The 19,368-nt window shown below is 52.6% G+C and overlaps 5 protein-coding genes and 1 non-coding gene across 6 annotated transcripts; 3 read left to right on the forward strand and 3 right to left on the reverse strand.

Annotated features, from left to right (window-relative positions):
• Positions 1-5,612: 5,612 nt before the first annotated feature.
• CDC28 (Cyclin-dependent kinase catalytic subunit) lies at positions 5,613-8,079 on the reverse strand. Its single transcript, XM_062912246.1, has 3 exons — positions 7,288-8,079; positions 6,549-7,224; positions 5,613-6,494 (listed from the first exon to the last, which is right to left on the reverse strand). The coding sequence occupies exons 1-3, from the start codon at positions 7,322-7,324 to the stop codon at positions 6,251-6,253; spliced, it is 957 nt and encodes a 318-aa protein (XP_062766159.1). The 5' UTR covers positions 7,325-8,079; the 3' UTR covers positions 5,613-6,250.
• On the forward strand, positions 7,615-10,576 carry QC763_406060 (uncharacterized protein). Its single transcript, XM_062912245.1, has 2 exons — positions 7,615-8,473; positions 8,529-10,576. Exons 1-2 carry the CDS (start codon positions 8,197-8,199, stop codon positions 9,320-9,322), a joined length of 1,071 nt encoding a protein of 356 aa, XP_062766160.1. The 5' UTR covers positions 7,615-8,196; the 3' UTR covers positions 9,323-10,576.
• Positions 10,577-13,461: 2,885 nt separating this feature from the next.
• On the forward strand, positions 13,462-13,554 carry QC763_0070320. Its single transcript has one exon. It is a non-coding gene; the product is annotated as a tRNA-Thr (tRNA).
• Positions 13,555-14,285: 731 nt separating this feature from the next.
• On the reverse strand, positions 14,286-14,651 carry QC763_406050 (uncharacterized protein; the record flags this gene model as incomplete). Its single annotated transcript, XM_062912244.1, has 1 exon — positions 14,286-14,651. The coding sequence occupies one exon, from the start codon at positions 14,649-14,651 to the stop codon at positions 14,286-14,288; it is 366 nt and encodes a 121-aa protein (XP_062766161.1).
• Positions 14,652-15,493: 842 nt separating this feature from the next.
• On the reverse strand, positions 15,494-18,131 carry QC763_406040 (uncharacterized protein). The gene is made up of 3 exons (XM_062912243.1): positions 16,752-18,131; positions 16,134-16,692; positions 15,494-16,073 (listed from the first exon to the last, which is right to left on the reverse strand). The coding sequence occupies exons 1-3, from the start codon at positions 17,049-17,051 to the stop codon at positions 16,042-16,044; spliced, it is 891 nt and encodes a 296-aa protein (XP_062766162.1). The 5' UTR covers positions 17,052-18,131; the 3' UTR covers positions 15,494-16,041.
• Positions 17,425-18,738, forward strand: QC763_406030 (uncharacterized protein; the record flags this gene model as incomplete). Its single annotated transcript, XM_062912242.1, has 2 exons — positions 17,425-18,073; positions 18,178-18,738. Exons 1-2 carry the CDS (start codon positions 17,492-17,494, stop codon positions 18,736-18,738), a joined length of 1,143 nt encoding a protein of 380 aa, XP_062766163.1. The 5' UTR covers positions 17,425-17,491.
• Positions 18,739-19,368: the final 630 nt, after the last annotated feature.

The following is a 19,368-nucleotide window of genomic DNA, read 5'->3' on the forward strand; positions in this document are numbered from 1 at the left end:
AGCCGCAGAATAGCCTCACCGGACTCTGCTGGCACTGGGCATCCACGCAGGCACTCTGTGGCGATTCTTGACATGCTGCCGCTCTTGCTTGATCCATGACCGGTCTTGAACCTGTAAATTGCTCGTAACCATTCTTCCCGGCGATCGGCAGCAGGGCGGGCGGTGAGCCGATGCCGGAATGCTGTCAAGGGGCTACGCACGAGATGATGAGATGATCTGTAGCACCAGCACGCCAATATTTCATCGATTTTGCTTGCATGCTCGTGTGAGGCAATGGCAAGGGGAAAGAAGCTGTTAAGACCGGGTGACGTTGATCCGGAGAAACAGGCGGGGAAAATAAGGTTTGCTAACAGTGGGGCAGGGAACAGGGGGGATTGCAACGGGTGGTGTCTTCATCGAGTCCCTCGTTTCGGCGCAGGGAGCCCCTGAAGAAAAAAAAAAAACCCTCAGACGGTGATGCCAAGCCGTCTCCCACTCCCCGCATCGCCGTGAAACGAAACGATGTAGGTGATGGGCAGCAAGTTAAAACATCACATCCTTCGCATCAAAACGAAGTTGGTCATCGCGTCTTTTTGCCAGGGGTCGATCTTATCGCTATCACCGTGAGATTTTTGAGGGGTATCACCAGCACCGGACGGTCAACCCCGCCTGGATCATGTGGGAGGGACAACAGTGCAGTACACGAGCACCCAAGGTCTCAGACGATGGAAACCGCGTGTCTATTTCGCCGGGGCCACATGAGCTTTGACTGGATAGTTACACGCAAAAAAGCAAAGAGATTGTGCAAGAGGGACAAAACGGGTTGGTGAGGTGCAACGACGGGAAAGGCGGTGATGACAAAAGCGACAGCATCGACCGGATCAAGGCCCAATACCCCTGAGCCTCGCATCTGATATTCTGTTGTTTGCTCCCAATGTTTTGTTTCAGCCCTTTGAAGCCGTCATTACAAGGTCGCAATTGTAGCAAGCACTCAGGGGCAGCATCCCACCCTGTCCGCTTCCCCGGAGATGCTGTGCCTCTTTGCTGCCTGAGGTATGAGCCCTTCCAATCTGATGTGCATAGAAAGTTAATAGCTCCTTTGGGCTGCCGAGCCGAGCTTTTGATGGCACCGATTGGGCTGCCGCATCGCCGTTGCTGACACACCATCAGAAAATAAAAAACAGAGCACTGCCAGCTTTCACATGAACATGCTCATCGCGGCAGTCGGTAACGGCGATGTCGACGATGTAGTCATCAGTAGACTTTTCATCCGATATCGAGATGTACCAGCCTGCCAGAACACTGTTCGTTTTGGCTCACCAGTCACCAGCCCCCCAAGATGACCAAAATCCGGGGTAAGTGTCATCCATCCGAACAGTCACTAGCTCTAGTCCGAACTCTCGTTTCAAGTGACCTGCCACCCTCAGATCACGGAGGGCAGGTATCATTTGTATCAGGAGCCACATCAGATTGTCAGTGCGCTTCTCAGATATCACTACTCACCAAAAATAAACCTTGGCTATTGTTCGTATCGGCCATCGGTGAGAAAATAGCTGGTTGCATTTCATAGGTATTGTTCCATCCACCAAAAGGAAAGTGAAAAAAAGTCTTCATGTGAAATTTGACCTCTGCGTCTCAGCAATAGGCTTTTCCCGTGGCCAACCACCGGGCACAAACGGCCGACTGGGCGACGCCTCCCGAGGTCAACCTGCCAGCTTCTGACACCGAGCTCTCTCCAGGCCAGTGTGCCGCATACACCGCCTCCTTTCTGTTGTTTTTGACATGTTGAGGGTGTTGAGTATGGCTTCAACTCCCGAGGCGCATCTAGACCCCCAAATAACATCTTCCAAGTGCCGCATTTTCCTTGGTGTCGGTGTCTCTTCCAAGCAAGTCAACAGCGCACGCCGTGATTGGACACCCGAAGGCAGATCCAAAAGGCAGGCCAGAGAAGCCGGGGTGAGCTACTGTCCAACCAAATCGGTAGCTCCCAGCTTGCTTGACACCACCCACCACAAGCTGCCCCTCCAAAAGCTCTCGCAGCTGACAAGGAGTGGCTGTGACGGAGATGCCATCTCTTCTCGCGGCCAACTCCTGTGGGTGTAGGACAGGCCAGTCAAAGTCTTGGTCTAGACAGCTTACAACGCAAAGCTGTGTAATGCATGTCTCACGCAACGTTTTCTTGTGCTTCCCACCGGGACTGGCTACCGGGATGGTAGAGGGAAGGTGAGACTTTCAGCATGGAACCACACTGCGGTACGCCGGGGTCTAAGGCGATAGTTCAGCTGGTGGAAATTTTTGATGCTTCGTGATCATGGTCTGTGAGGGGCATCGACGGTCAGTTGGTGTTGAGGGTCCTGATGCAACATGACCACAACATTAGAATGTCCGATGGTAGCCATGCTTTGTATCACCTACTTCAGTCAGAAACCGTTCTCCTGTGTAATTTAGATCGGCATCGAAATGCCATGTCGATGTCGTTGAACAAGTTGAAGCTTGTGATAGCAACAACAAGGGTTAATCCTAGGGGTAGGGTTACGCCAGGGTTTCTCGGCTCTCCGCTGGGAGAGGTCCAGTTGACACTAAATCGTTAGCGGCAGGCCCCACCCCCACATTTCGCAAGCTGCCATGGCTGCCTCACGATCGACAGTCCATCGTGAATTTCATCATCCGGCATCAGCCACACCTCCCTCGCTGAGCTCAGTTTCCCGATGCCGGTCATGTTCGCAATGCTTTCGGCATGCAACCGCCAAGAACGCACATCTGAGCAGCTCATTTCGCGGAGAAGACCATCTCGCAATGCCCTCCCCCACCCGATCGTTAGAGGCCTACGATAATACGATGCGGTGGAGCTCTTGCGCAATTCAATCTCAGATGCTAGCGCCGGGAAATGGCAGTTGATTCCCCTTTCCGCTCCTTGACATCTTGACATGTGCTCCACCAACAACGACAACTACAACAACTGTTGTACCAACCTCCAACGATGACTGACTGAGTGACTGTCCGCTCATCGACGGCCTGGACACTAACCAGCCTGCAAACCCAAACACCATGTCCAATCCCCGCCCAAGCTTCTCAACATCGCTGATGCGTCGAGTTGCTTTTGGGGTCCAGGCTTCCAAAAACCCAATCCCACCAGAGACAGCTCCCATTTTCGAGGCCCATTTTCGGGTTGCCCACGGAAGCCCGAAACACCACCGGCAGCTTACCGAATAGAACTGCGGGGATGGCTTACACCCCGTCGCTTCATCCCATTTGATTCTATGGGTGGTCTGTCCAGGTCTGGAGGTCGCGCCGCGTTGCACCAGTCTAGAGGGGCAGGTCATCAAATGCCGATGAATAGGCCTGGGGTGACGTTATACCAGAGCTGCTAGGGGCGTCTGTCTAACCTGCGCACAACACAGCTCGATGCTCACTTTTGGTCCGGTGATCCGATTTGATCAACCACCGACTCACCCCGTCTATCGATGGAAGTCGTATCTGATCTCCTCGGCGTTCAAACAAACACAAGCCCGCAAGGGATGAGGCTGGGGTCTCGAACGGCGTGTATCTCAAACTACGGAGTACTGCACAGCAACGTTGACTGCGCAAGCAAAGCAGTCTCAGCCGCGCGTCTGTTCATCAGCCTCGTCGCAGTATGACTCTGACTTCTGCAACGTGCAAAGGCGAGGCGTCCCGTTTATTCCGTGTAGGTAGGTAGGTTATTTACACAAGCGCTCAGAGCACCTCTGCAATGCCATGCTATGCCAGCGGCCGACCTGTCCTCTCGTTCTCTGTTGTAGTAGTTCCCAAGCGCAAGCGCCGCCGCGGGCGGCTATTCTCATTCCGCGGTGGGACACCAGATCTCGTTGAGATCTGGTCCAGCCAATGACAATTTTTAGCACCTCAATTTTTGCTCTCCCGTCTGTCGCGGTTAGGAGAGCCAATAAGAAGCATGCGCCCGGACGGCCGCAGCGGTTGTTTGAGCTTCCGACCCGCTGTGATACCACATGTGAGCACTCTTCCAAGCGATGGGCATAGCTGGCGGTGGCTTATTCGCGGGTAAAGAGCGGGACGGGGCGGGAAAGGCGTTTGTGTCGGCTGGGTTGGCCAATGAGGCGGTTGGATTGTTTACTTTTGTGTTACACTGATTTGGGGAGTTCAAGTCGAAGGAGTTGTTTGATGGTCTTCAGCTGGGGTGCGGGATTGGCGGTGAGGATGGATCATGGGACGTGGCATGTTGGTGTGGTTTTTGGGAGGGCCAGAATAGCTCATTGAAAGCGAGATCTTGAGAGGTGGGTTTGAGATGGATTAGGTGGCCAAGGAGCTGTACGCATGGCCGTGGAGAGAGAGCGGGTGAAGCGGGTTCGGGGCTGGCATAACCACTTTTGCGCGGGTTGATGTTGGCGGTTACCTTACACAAGATCCACCCCATTTGTCCCATGGCCAGAGGGGAGGAGAGGAGCACGAGAGTTTGGTGCGGTGGTGTTGAGGCTCAGGAAAGCAAACAAGTGTGCAAACTCCTCGTACTGGGCTTGAGGTGTCGGCAGTCGATCAGAGAGGTTGGTTGATACTGGAAAACAAAGAATCTCTAACCATCCGGGCTCCAAGATCGGAAATAGCCCGTGGCTTTGCCTGCCTTTGCGCCTACATTTCTGAAGTGCATAGATGTCGTGAACCATACTCTCCGCATGCTGCGTCGCTGCCTGTCAGATACTGCCACATGCAGTACCACTTTTCAGTTCTGCAACTTCACTAAGCCAGCGACACCTCTTCTTTGGCCATGATGTTGGCTTTGGGCAAGGTGAACACCAACCTGGCTCACCAACCCCCGAAGTGCACCTGGAATGGGTGCAACTCCAGCGGCCGCCCTGTATACTCTGCATCATCTCGACCTCCATCCACCACATCACAAAAAAAACCGCCGACCACCCTCGCGTTCAACCCGGTGTTTCAAGATGCTATCACACCACGACCAGATGACCATCCCCAGCCTCCCTCCCCTCCAAAAGTGAGTAAAACACCCACGCCGCCGCCGGAGCTATCCCTCCCGCATCCGCCCATCGGTGAAGACGACTCCACGCCGCCCGAACGCATGCCAGTAATATGCGGCCCGAAGCTCGACCTCCTCGGTCCACGAGGCCTTCCATGCTCACCGCTACTCATGACGCTCATGACTTTAACCTCGGACTTTCTTTGTCTGGTTGATGTGCTTTAACATACCCGCCGCAGAGGGGCATACTGATCGGGAGATGGGTTGCGGGATAAGCGGGTTAGGCGCGTCGGCGCCACATCAAAGCTGAACTGTGGTGGTGACTGGGGGACAGCGTTGATGAGTCTGGAATGTTGAGTGCTTCGGGTAGATATCTTGGCGGATTTGCACGACGGGGAAGGCCACTGGTGGTGGTGGGGAGGTGGGTTGCCTCAGTACGAGAGAAATGGGAGTATCAAAATGACAAACAAGCCCCAACAGGGGACATTAGGCAGCTCTGTGCCGCTTGGTTGCAGGTAAACAGCGCTGGCCTGGGTATTGAGGTCATCATGTTGGAGCTATCTCGAGGGCATGCAGCTACCGCCCCGAGCAAAGCTCACAACGTGGAGCCTAGAAATGCTAGACGAGGGAAGCTCCGTCGTTTCCTATCCATCCAGAACAACAAGGCACACCTTCACCACCACCGACGACAGCACAACGTGTTTCGACAGAAGCAATGCTCTGCCTACTCAGGATTCATCGCCTACTCCATACACTAGCAGTGCTGCGACAAAGGGAAAAATGATCCCATCCGTACGTCCATCTCTGATGGAAACAACAATATGTCCAGGGATACTGCCTGCTTCTCCCCCCCTTGGTATCCTCTTCCATAGTGCTCTTATACTTTTTGATTAATACAAAAATCCATCACAGCCTCTCTAATCACTCCATGCCTCTCCACCAACCAGAAACCAGTGCTAATGCGCAACCCATATCATTCCGCAATCTCCTTGGGACCGCAATCTCCTCCAAACGCCGTCTAAAGCCAGACAATATGAATTCCTCAAGTATACTATCTGTATGATCGACAGGTATCCTGAAAGCAGACGTCAAATTATGCCTCGGGATCAACAAGTTATGTTGTGCACAGAAACGGCCGGGGTGTGAGGCTGACTCCAACTAGTCCCTCCATCATGCTCTTTACATGTGATAATGAGACCGCTGAACGCCACGAGCAGTGATGTTGTCGCCGGGGGCAGTGTGGGGACCAACACGGGGACAACGAAGGGTACTATTGCCCTGCAAAGTCATTGGATGGTGTTCCTAGCGGTATCCAGCACTCTGGCGGGGAAAGTCCTCGAAATAGGGGTGGTTGCAGGCTTGCTTGGCAGAGATACGACCAGCGGGATCGTACACCAGCATCATTTCCAAAAGGTCAAGACCTGTGTCGTCGAGGTTGTCGCACAGGGGCTTGCTGTAATCGCGAACCCATTTGGGGAAAGAGGCCTTAAAGTCGGGATACGAGGTCACGCCGGGCCAAACATCTTCGGTGGGGGTACCGAGCAAGCTAGGATAGTCAGTCAGTCAAGTTCCTCTTCTGTTGCTCAGCAGCATAACTTACCGGAAGATCTTGAAGATCTCGTCAATCTCCGAATCACCAGGGAACAAAGGCTTGCGCGTGCACATCTCGGCAAAGATGCAGCCTACCGACCACATGTCGACACCAGTGGAATACTGGCGGCCACCAAGCAGAATTTCTGGAGCGCGGTACCAAAGAGTGACAACCTCGTGGGTGTAGGTACGCAGAGGAACACCAAAGGCGCGGGCCAGACCGAAATCAGCAAGCTTCAGGTTACCGTCGCGGTCAATCAACAAGTTCTGCGGCTTGAGATCGCGGTGCAAGATGCGGTGACTGTGGCAGTAACGAACACCCTCGCACAACTGGCTCATGAACTTCTTGATGATCGAATCGCCCAATCCCAAACGGTGGAGCTCAGCACTTGTGCCCTCAGGCAGAGCCTTCCCCTTGCCTCCATCACTAGTGGGCAGCGACTCCATGTACTTCTTCAAGTCGAGATCGAGGAATTCAAAAACGAGGTAGAGCTTGTGGCCGTCGGCGTGCACAATGTTGAACAGGCGCACAATGTTGGGGTCGCGCATCTCCTTGAGCAGCGAGATCTCGCGGATGGCGGTCGACGGGACACCCTCATCTTCGGCTTCGAGACGGATCTTCTTCAGGGCCACTATGCGCCCGCCGTTGTTCAGGTCACGAGCCTTGTAGACGACACCGTATGTTCCTGTGTGTCAGATGGGTGTTAGTTGGGAGCCAGCAATCAAGGGAGATGCCGACCACAACATACCCTCGCCAATCTTTTCCAGTTTCTGGTAGTTGTCCATGGTGGTTAGAAATCGTTCCTTTTTCCGGTATTATGAGGTGTTCTCCTTTCTCTTGTTCAAAACTGGTCGGGTATCGGCGGCCAAGCGGAGGCTCAAATCGAATACAAAGTGGGGGAAGTGGTCGCTTTCGTGGTGGTGGTGGTGGTGGTGGTGCAACGGCTGAGAACGAGGGGCAGAGACGATGCCGAGACAAAACAGATAGCGGCCCAAACTGAGAACCAAAGACGATGTCGAAGTCAAAGTCAAAGTCGAAAGTCGAGAAAATTAAAGGGACCGTTGGAGGGGTGGGAGAAGGCGTCAGATGTCCTGAGCCATCGAAGGGCTAACTTACTTGGTCGTGGGTTGTGGGTCGTGGGTTGTCGATGTCGATGTCGAGCGGTGGTGGTGGTGGTGGTGGTGGTGGTGGGCGTTGTTGGTTTTCTCCAAATTTCAAAGTTGATCAACAAGCTGGGGGTGGCAGCCGTGGAAACGGGAGCTCGGCGACGCGCCCAAACAAAAGATCGCGTCGAGGCTTGTCGCACAGCGAGTGGCCCGGCCCTGCGTGGCGCAAAGGGATCCACTTTTTAACCACTGCCAGCGAGCTTCTGCGCCCTGCAGGTCTGGCCACCCGCTGGGAAGAGGGGCACAAGGACCCCGCGCCGAATATTTTTGATAGGAGCCAGCTATCGATCGGGAAAAGAACAAGAGGTACTGTATTTTTGTGCAACATCCACGACCACGGGCAGCAGAAAACAGTCTGGAATATCTGAGTCTTGAGTCTTAGTCATCGACAGGCAGACCGTTGACTGCGACCATCTCCTGCGGCAAAAGCTTCTCCCACACCAAGTTTAAGAGCTTGCATATAAGCTCCATTCCAATTCACATCGTTGACAATGACGGTGGACATCAAAGAGCTCGATGCTCATGAGCAGCCTTCAGATCAGCTAAGGGCAAAATGGAAGGCCTTTTCCAGAACAGAACAAAAGGATGTTCTAGAGGGAAATGATATCGACGATCTTCTATCGCCAGAAAAGGCTGCCGAGTTTGTCATTGCAAGCACCATCTCTGCAGAGACCTTGAATCAGTCCTTCAAGCACGTCTGCCCACCTGGCAGTCCCGAGATCACAGTGGATAAGGATGTGCCAGTATATTATCACCCCCTCTTGCCAGGTGCGTCGACAGTTCTGACATGTCCTGATGATACCTGACTAACCACCACCCGCAGGTCTTCTCATTCTGCCCTCTCTCGTCCCCCCAGAAGTCCAAAAGATCCTCCTGCGGAAAATGGTACATCGAGACCTCAGCCACCCTACCCATCAGACCAACCTCCATCTCCATTATGAGCTTCCATACCCCGATCAAGGGTCAGAAGGCCCCGAGCACAAACATGCCTCGTTCTTTACTCTGCCCCAAGACTCTCCCACTACCTTTACGCCAAAAGATCCCTCAGTACACAAGCCCCTGACCATCAAACAAGTCCTCCAGCGAAGACTGTCTTGGGTGACCCTCGGCGGTCAGTATGATTGGACCAACAGAATTTACCCCGGCGAGCTGCCTCCTCAGTTCCCACCTGATATTGCCGGATTTCTGGAGACACTGTTCCCGGAGACTCTTGCCCAGGCAGCCATTGTCAACTTTTACACACCAGGAGACACAATGATGATGCACAGGGATGTATCAGAGGAGACTGACAAAGGGTTGATCTCTCTCAGCTTTGGGTGTGACTCCCTCTTCATGATCGCGCCCAACGATGTCGGGAAGATGAGCGACGAGGAGAAAAAGGCCGCAGGCTTTGGAGATGGACAAAAAGAGTATCTGCTGCTGAGACTGAGATCGGGAGATGCCATCTACATGACCAAGGACTCGAGGTTTGCGTGGCATGGTGTACCCAAGGTTCTGAAGGGGACATGCCCGGACTATTTGGAGGACTGGCCGGCAGAAGATGGAAAGTACGAAGAGTGGAGGGGGTGGATGAAGAACAAGCGGATTAACCTCAATGTGAGGCAGATGCGGGATTAACTGTTGAGCTCATCAACAGGACATTTGGTTATACAATTTGAGGTGTTTGCCAACAGAACCCGATTAATTGATGACTACTCCTCGGCTTGATAACAAGATCACTTGAGTGTCTGAGTTGCTCCGATACCTTTGACACCATCTAAACCAGCTGCATAATAGGTATTCGGGGAAATTGATGCACCGCGTTCGGCCACTTTTCCTGAGGCGCTGGTGTAGGACCGACCAACGCACGACGTTGACCACCAACACACACTTACCACCAGACCTTGGACGTACCTGCTTTGGCCAACGTTGCAGCCGGCCATCACATGACAATGTCGAGGACAGTGGAGATGTCTCGGGTTTGCCTCTGGGTCTGAGACGGATAGAAAAGGTTAATTGTCTCGAGTGGTACCAACGTTGCGGTTTGCGGATCCTGCCTTCGGAGCGCGCCACGAGGCGAGAGGTATGATGGAATGTGAAGGCGCGCCGTTGGTTCGGAGATTGGAAGCCGTGATATAAGGTTTCGGACTCACTTCTGTTGACATTTTCCAGCCGATTGACCCTTCATCTCATACCGCACGGCAAGTCCATCCCCATTCCTCCGTCTTGTGGCAATCTCAGGAACACGCAAGTCATACGCCGCATTGCGAACGCAAAAGCCAACACAACAGCGGAGACCTCAAACTTAAATCTCACCGCCGGCAACCGGCTCCCGGACATCTCTCACTTCGATCCTCTTGCAACTGTCACCTTAACCCACCGCAACAATGTGCCAACTCCAACACTACAAGCAGATCCGCTGCGGCCGCCCCCTCCCCGGGCTCCCCACCCCACCTCTCTCCAAATCCCGCCGCACCAGCGCCGAGTTTCCTCTCTCACAACCTCCCCTTATTGACAGCTCAGAGCCCCCCAAGATCTGCCTCGCAACCCTCACCCCCCCACCAACCCTCATCAAGTGCGACTGGGCCAACCTCCAGACAACGCCCCACTTCAACATCTGCTGGGAGCCCACCCCCGTCCCCGGCGGCGCAATCGAAGCACCCGATGAGATCAAGGAGCACGCTAGGGACAAGTGCCGGAGCTGTCACTACACTGCTGTGCCTACCAGGTTGAGCTTGGATGAGATGAAACGGGGGCTGTCGTGTAAGATTCCCAAGAGGGATGAGTTGAAAAGGTCAAAGAGTGGGATGGGGAGGTTGATGGAGCGGGTGAGGAGTCATAGTTATCATCATCATGGGAAGGAGAAGGAGAAGGAGAAGGAGAAGGAGAAGGAGAAGGAGAAGGAGAAGGAGAAGGAGAAGGAGAAGGAGAAGGAGAAGGAGAAGGAGAAGGAGAAGGAGAAGGGAAAGGGTAAGGAGAATGATAAAGGGAAGGCGAACGGGGGGGGGGATGGGGAGTTGGAGGGGTTTTTGGAGGTTAATGCTGGGAGGTGGTGAGGGAGGTGGTGAAGGAATGAGCTAAAGGATCGTGGGGTTGTAATGGTAATGTACAATTATGTGCATAAAGGTGACAGTACGCTAAATAGAAGGCCAGTTCGATCGTTATCAGGGTCTGTCTTTCACATACAAGTATTTTCGGCGTCAGCTTAGGTCATCCAACCGTCGGCCCCCATGAATTTCAAGAGTCTCTCCAGGCCATTCCATCGCTTAAATGGGCCTTAGAGAACCAAACCTTGCAGATTTATTTTATCTATATCCACCTCTGAGAGAGCATCAGCCTTATGGAATCGCTGATACATGGAAACCAGCTCCCCAAGTCCAGCACACTTGTTTTTATGTTGGTTGGGTGGGGTACCGCAATCCGGCAACAGTTCGACAGGACAGGCCTGGTTGAGGAAGATGTAATGTCAACTGGGGAGCTCACGCTCTTGCTCTCCAACGGCCCACTTGCAAATAGTGGTGAATGGCAACCTCGACCAAAAAGACGAGTGCAGATGCTATCACGGCCAAAAGTCACAAAACCGCAAACGAAATCTCAACAAAAAAGTTCAAAACACCAAAATTCGAGATCACGACCGAGTTTCAAGGTTCGACATTTTTAAGCTTTGCAACACCCCCAAGCCCCGATCTCTCAAGGTTCAACACAGAGAATCATACTTTCAGCCACAGTTATCCTCACATGTCAAGAGCACATCATAATTTCTCTGACCAAATTCACTTGCACCAAATTCTTCACGAACTCACTACCTTACTTTAAAGGCATCACGGGTTAAAAGGTTCGACATTATTAATACTCCTTTTCCAATCCAACACTCGCATCATCCGCTAACGCACCGCCTGACCCAGCTTGCTCACCACCTCCCCGCGCGAACCTCCACCACCTCACGATAACACCTGCCCGCGCGCGGCTATAACTAAATTCCATCTGCGCCCTCGCGTGAACTACCTGTTACTTTCAGGCACTACCAACTCGCATTCACAAGCGCAAACAAAAAGGGAAAAGAAAAAAAAAAGGAAAAGAAAAATGCCCTGCACCCGCCTCTTCCACCTCCCCTACCTCTGCCCAGCCTGCAACAAAAGACCAGGTCCAGATCCCGAGCCGGATTACAACTGGGACACCGAGTCACCTTTCCAGCCTTATGTGGGATGTTGCCGGAGGATCATGACTGGGGATTGCGCGTGTGTATTTGATAAATGGGGGCCGGTGATGGTTACGAGTGTGGGGGTTGAGGAAAGGGATATGAGGGTTTGTGGGGAGTGTGAGGAGGCGGGAAGGAAGAGGACGGAGGTTTTGAGGGGGAGTGATTGTCAGTTGGGGAAGGGGAGGGGGGCGTTGGCGGGGAGGGATCCTGTGGGTGGGAGGGCGTTTTGGGATGTGGTTGCTGATTACAGATGAGGAGAGGACCGGGGAGGGGGAGGGATGGGGGGAAATGGTAGGGGGGAAGGGAGAGGCGATGGGGTTGTCTAAGCAGGGCTGAGGAGGCGATTGCGAGGAGGGAGGGGTGGGGGGTTGGTGGGTGTTGGACATTGTGATGGCCACCTACCTAGAGAGTTGATTAAGAGCGGTTTGAGGATAAGGATGATGGCTTGGGTGCAGTCGATATGTCAGGTCATTTATTCACACACTAATGTCGGTTGAACTATTGCATCCAGGGTTCGTCGCTATCGGTTTTGAACTGGAATTTCGATATTAAATGCTAGGTTCCATCCACCTCGATCTCTGGAAAAGTCCAGCTATCCTTTCCCTGTCGTGCCTATCCTTCTCCATGATTCTCCGCTTTTTTGGTGGTACTGGGAAATAACCCCCTTACGGCATTGGTGTTAGCCGTCCGAAGTAAGGGTCGCAGGCGGAGTCTCCGGTTCAGGAGGGGACGTGGGGGGACGGCTGCCAGTCATGCTGGTAGAGGTGACCAAGTTGGTTTGATAAACGGCGCACAAAAGCTTTTATCGTCTGAGCAGAGCTATACATAAGACCTGGGTCAGCTGTGTTTGACTTCATGACGACTTATGAAATCACACACCCTTTGCTGTTTATGAATCGGTAGTTGAAGCTGTATCCGGTTGCTGATGATGGGTAAAGGAAGGTGTCTCTCTTTGCAAGGTAGCGGTGCTCTTATACATGGATGGGACATCGTCGAGGCAGAGAATCCGAACCTGATATTGGCAGCCCCGTCAGTCGCACAAGGCGGACAAAAAGTATCCTGTCATGGCGTTGGTCAGGAGGGTTATAAGGTGATGTTTCATAAGGGGAGATGGAAAGAGAGGAAGGCCAGAAGGGTAGGTGGGTGAGAGAACGGCGTTGTTTGGTAGGTTTGACGTGGTCGAGGCTCCGAGTCTGTAGCAGTTGATCCTCATCTGAAGACTGACCACCTCACTCAAGCCACGGCAGTGACAATCCTCCACGTCAGTTGCACACTGAGCGTTTGATCAAGGCAAGCCAATAGATACATGAGGCCCGGGTTTCAGCTCTGGTTCTCAGAGAAAACCTCATGCTCTCATCCATCTTCAAGCATTTTTTCACACCTACACTACGATATTTTGTTGGCTAAAGATGTGCAGTTGGTATAAGCACAAGTCAAGAAACTGGGAAAGCAAAGCATAACCCAAATCACAACACCTGCCACTGGCAGAACCCACATTCGTGCCCCACCATGTCCACTCATCTCTTAACCCCATTGACGCCATACTGGAAATAACCTCACATCACATGAGAAAACAGCCTGCTTGGCGCAGTGGTAACGCGTTCCACTTGTATGGCTCTTGCAGCCTCAGTCAATGGAAAGATCATTGGTTCGATTCCAGTAGTAGGCATTGAAGTGTTCTATCTTTTGGGCCATCATTGCTTTTTTACTTTGCATAAGTACTTTCTGGATTCGGTTCCTCTTTTGTCATTAATGATCTTCTACATCGCTTTTTCCATACTCCAGATCACGGACTGAACCCCGGCTTCGATTACGCATGATTACTTACCTACCTCCAAGCTCCTGAAGCCAAGCTACTTTGAATGCAATTTCTGTGCAGCTCCAACCGTCGTCTTGTTCGTCTTGCCAGCCTGGCGCAGGAAATACAGACTCAACGTAGTCATGACCACCATCAACGTCCAACGCTCGCCCAGCTCCCCTGTGCGACCAGCCTGTTTCAACTCCAACGTGAATGGATGTTTCCAGTTCAGCACGTTGCTAAAAACCACCTCGGCGACAGTCTGAACTTTACTCTCAGCCCCGGGCAGCCATGAGGCGGAGGCTGCTGAGCGTGACGATCCCGCCTCGGATAAGGGTCGGCTAGCGGGACCAGGTGTAAGACGCTACAACGTGTACACAGTTCCCGTTCAGCGTGCTCCTCCGCTTGGCCACTCTTGTTCTGGTTGTCGTTGCTGCTACCTCTGCTAGTCTTCCGCCACTCAAACGCCTCCCTCATCATCCTCTTCACGCCGACCTCAATCTCGAACCCAAAGGCCACGCCATGCTCCTTGCTCGTGGTGGAGTGCACCACCTCGGTGATCATGTCGCGGGGATTCTTCTCCTGATCTAGCGGGGGAAGCTTTACCGCCGTCTTTGGCCTGAAAAGCTGGACGAGAGCGGCAGCGGAAACTCATCCCCCGTGGCAGCGAGGATGGGGCTCTTGGGGCTGGTTCCGTTGCGGAGGTAGTAACCGGGTCCGAAGTGAAGGGGGCCGCGGGGAGTGAAGCCGAAGTGTGCCTCGACGAGGTAGAGAAAGCCGTCTTCGGTGGCACCGCAGAGCTTGAATGTCTTTAGCGCGTTGACTACTCCTAAGAAATTGCTGTGGAGGTTCATTATGGATTGAAAGGGGCGGTATCCGATGAAGGCGGCACCGGTAGGGAGAAACGTCGATGCCTGGTCGGAGTCAGCGCTCTCAAATGAGCGTTTTCCATTATCTGTGCTGGCCATGATGCTTGTGGCCGCCGAAGTGACTGCGTAACAAGAAATATCAGATGATTAGGTGTTTTGTCGAGTGACCGGAATGTTAGGGCACACGGTCTCGGGAAGAGAAACTTGAAGTGAGCGATATAGCAGAGAAACAGCTTACGACGCCATAGCGAGAAGAATTGTTAGGGAAGCCATTGAGCAAAAGAAGCTGCCTAGACAACGGGGGAAAGGTTGACTGAAGTGAGATAAACTAGCTTACCTAGGTGGGTAGGTATGTATTGTGCCCCTGCCTGGAATGGCCTGACCTAGGATTTAGACGAGTAATTTGCTGCAGCTGGGAAGCCAACAGCATTATAAAGTAACCATTAGGTGTTCCAACCAGGTCTGAAGAATGCGGTGAAACGGCGGGAAAGGAACGGCCTTACCCGGACATACGCACTGTGTCGGAGGCATATTGTTATGGTATAATGTAAATTGACAAAGTGCTGCACAGGAATAAAACCACTACGGCCCTGCAGGCCCAGAATACAACCACCATGGAGCAACCAGAATGATAGCCCCACATCTCTTCAGGCACAGTATATACTGTGACACATATTGCATATCAACTGGGCGATGTGACTTATGTCCAGGTAACTACCTGCCTATAATCACTCTGGGCTGGATGGGAAAAAGGTTTAGGAAAGGTCCTGTCCCCTTGTACGATTGACCGAGCCAGGTTAGGTTTCCCGAGCCCAATAGGTAGGTACCTATCCAGCTAGTACCTAGCTCTTCGATCGAGTCTTTGCTACGGTGTGCCGGACCATTGTCAGGGTGCGCGCGAAATCCAGAGCTTGCGAAATGCTACCTAGGTGACTAAGGTAGGCATATTGATCGGTAGGCCATCATGTCGACTTGACTTCAACGCTTACTGAATAACTAACCGAAGCAGAGAGGGGTGTTTAATACCAATTCATGGGTGATTTGAACTTGGCATGTAACTGAATATTGTCGTCTGGACAGAAGAGAAATACCCAAAAGAGCTTACCAGTGAGATATCACGAAGAACACATAATCCATCTGCGCCACTCACAAAAGCTTTGCCCTGGACAACCCCAACGCCACATACACCACCCACCAGTTGCCAACCCAAGCCACTCAACCATACACTCAGCCCAGCCCAACCCCACTATACGATTCCAAGTCCCAAGTTAGCATTCCGTGGGCGCGGTAGTACAGCGGTTAGTGCATTCCCGAGTTCGAGCGAAGACCCAGGTTGACTCCTGGCCCGGCCACATAACGTCTGCTTGTTCTTCCAGCGTTGCATTTTTGTATTTTTCTTTTGCCCTAGCACCACCTTGTCTGACTGTAACCATCTAATCTTATCCTATTCATTTGCTCTGTTCAGCCCTGCTTCAAGAAAAAGCTCCACTTAGTCTTTGACAGCGAAGATCTTATAAGATCCTGTAAATCTTGTCAGCTACCGTGCTCTGGTCTCCTCTATACGCAAGAATGCTAACTTACCAACGAACTCATTGAGATTTGTCCTCCCCATATCACTGCTATCGGTAGTGGCAGAAGAACAAGATGGCGTCGCTTTCTTGGCCTCATCCCCACCATCGCAAGCAGAAACAGCGGCAACAGGTCCACAACAATCCCCAGACTTTTTGGTCCCATCCTCGTTGGTGTCCAAATAGACATTCAGATCAGCCTGTGTATCCGTGATGACCGAGTCTTTGAACCCCGCCTCCCTGAACCAGTTCTGATAATCGGCAACCTCGGCAGCACCGGCAATACATCCAACATACATGGCAACATCCTTTCTCAGCTGATCCGGCAGGGGCTTCTTGGCAAGAATGTCCGACACGGCAACCCTTCCACCGGGCTTCAGAAGACGGTACATCTCCTTGAAGACAAGATTCTTCTCTTCGTATGGGACCAGGTTGATCACGCAGTTTGAGATGATGAGGTCGGCAGTAACGTCTGGGAGAGGGACAGAGGTGATATTGCCTTTGATGAAAGTGACGTTGGAGACCGAGCTGCCGCGGGAGGCCTTGATCTTTTCGGCGCGGGCGAGCATTTCCTAGCAACCTTGTCAGCGGTGTGTTCAGAGAACGCGGAAGTTGCCGGATAAGAACGGACATCATTGATGTCTACGCCAATGGCTCTTCCACTGGAACCAATCTTTGTCGAGGCGAGGAAGATGTCGAAGCCCGCACCGCTGCCTAGGTCGATGACCGTCTCGCCCTCTTTGAGGCTGGTAATGGCAAGTGGATTGCCGCAACTGAGACCCAGGTTGGCGTCTTCGGGGATGTTGGATAACTCGTCCTCGCTGTATCCGAATGACTTGGCCACACTCTCTCCGTACTTTGGGGCCGCCGTTCGAGAGGCACTGCTGTAGTGCTCCCGGACTTGGGCGTAGATCTGCTCGGTTGAATCCATGCTTGGATGTTCAATAGAAGTTCATAAAAGGCAGGTCGTGTAGGACAATCCAACAATATAGAGGCCGCTGTGAAGGCCAGACTACCTGGTGGTTCTGAGAAGTTGTTGTGCGAAACCTAAAGCTAGGATCAAAACCGGAGTCCTAGAAAAGGGTATTTATCTTTGTTGATCCCCACTCTTTACTAAGGCTGATTCTCGTGAGGTGCATCTGATGTGCTGCGTGTTGTCGAGGTTTGAGTGGTATGTCATTGAAAGTGGACCAGATCTGGTTAGCGCGAGGTCCACTAGATGACGCGCCAGCCCAATATGGAAAAGATTTGGTTTGTCACCAGAATCTTGCCCAGTGCTCGCCTGTCCTCACCAATTCCCTTCATCTGCCTCGTCTAGATCTGTACCAGCCTGGCTTCGCTCCCGATATTTGACCCTGATTGCCTGCAAACATGCCACGCCAGCCTACGTTTCAAAGCAGTATCACCAAATTTTCAGCCAAACCTCCAGGTCACGACGCGGCGCGCCAGCGAGAGAACCAGCGACGTCATCGTGCCAGAGTCAAAGGGCGTATATGTGATTTGGAGGCCACATTGGCCAGTACCCAAAGCAAACTAGACGATGCGCTGAAGCAGATCGAGGAGCTCCATGCCGAAATCTCCCGACTACGTGCTCTCCAGCCTCCCACCCTCCAAGCCAACGAAACGTCAAGCTTGGTCACCTGGCACGCTGGCGTCGATTCATCAGACATCCAAGAGAGCCTTAATGATATCGACGATGTCCCAGAGCCGATGCCGGACAGTCCTATGCCGGCGTCACCCCAATCTACCGCCGCCATTGAAGATTCGAATAACGATGGCCCTCTTCTTCCCCCAACACATCCTGATGAATCAACCATTACCTGTCGTGACGCCTATGCTATAATAACGGACCGGAACATATCAGACTTAGACTCGGAGACGATGAACCAATGGCTTAAACCCGGATTTCGGCGAGCTGCAGTCCCTGGATCTGGCTGTCGGATCGAAACACATGTCTTGTTTGCCTTTATTGACCACATCACATCAACCTGAGACACGACTACAAAAGAATGGTGTCAGTTCGAATCTCATAATTATGCACGACAATCACATGCCAGCCTGCAATTGGCCAACGAGCAGAAGCACCTGGGGTGGGGCTCAACATCAACCTTCAGAATTTACCTCGCGTGATCTTCCCGGTTGCACCGCATACAACAACTACCAGAATGACACACTTCAACCCCCTAGGTCACATCTCTATCGGGGTGCGTGACTACGTTGTCTCCCGGGCCTTTTACACGGCGGTTCTGGCGCCTCTCGGCCTCCGGCTCGTGTACGACAGCGGACCTGTTTCCGACCCATCCACCGGCAAAGTCCGAACACTTGGGTACGGCCCGGACGAAGAGCATGAGCTTCTCAACATCTTCGAGCACCGGGATGCCGCCACCCCGGGACCGGGGTTCCACATCGCCTTCAATGCGCCGACCAGACAAGCTGTCGTCGATTTTCATGCGAAAGCAATCGAGTTTGGGGGCACTGACAATGGGACACCTGGAGTGAGAGAGCACTATGGGAGGAATTATTTCGCTGCCTTTGTCGTTGATCCAGATGGTTGGAGGCTGGAAGCCGTTTGCAAGGTTCCCCTTGAGCAAGAAGAGCCTTCTGAGACAAGACGTTAGATGGGGTGGAAACACACCAGTCGTGCGATGCAGGACGGCGGATTACTAGTAGAAATGGCCATAGCTGGGGCCAACACTGCTACTTGTTGTGTGTTCTACAGGTCACGTTTCTCCCACCTACCAGTCAGCCATCACGTCAACATCTGAACATTTGGTCCAGCTCTTCGCTTTCGGGCTTAATGGTATCATTCAGGGGTTCCTATAAGCGACCGTTTAACCCGGACCGCTGGTATACGATCACTCGGTAGGCTGTTCCGAGTTTTGCGGGAATCTGGGGTGAAGCGGATGGATTTCATTGGGGCGGATATCTGCCATGATTGCCGGACTGAGAAACCCACGATGCTACCACCCAAGACCCTGACGACGGTCCGATTAAGCTTTTTACAATCAGCCACCAAAAGTACAATTGTTACCTTTTCCCGGCCGTTGACTTGTCATAATTGGACTCGGCAAATGGAAGCGGCTCTTGGAGCTATCACATTGGGAATGTGCGGATGATAGCAAGCGTACAAAAACGTACTGACAAGGATCAATTGGTGGAAATTCAGTTAACATCGTACTATTAAATCATATAGGACACTGGAGCACACGTTACCCGCGCTAATAGCATCATATGTGTCATATCTTGGA

This window comes from Podospora pseudopauciseta, chromosome 4, assembly GCF_035222475.1.
Source record: "Podospora pseudopauciseta strain CBS 411.78 chromosome 4, whole genome shotgun sequence".
NCBI lineage: Eukaryota > Fungi > Ascomycota > Sordariomycetes > Sordariales > Podosporaceae > Podospora > Podospora pseudopauciseta.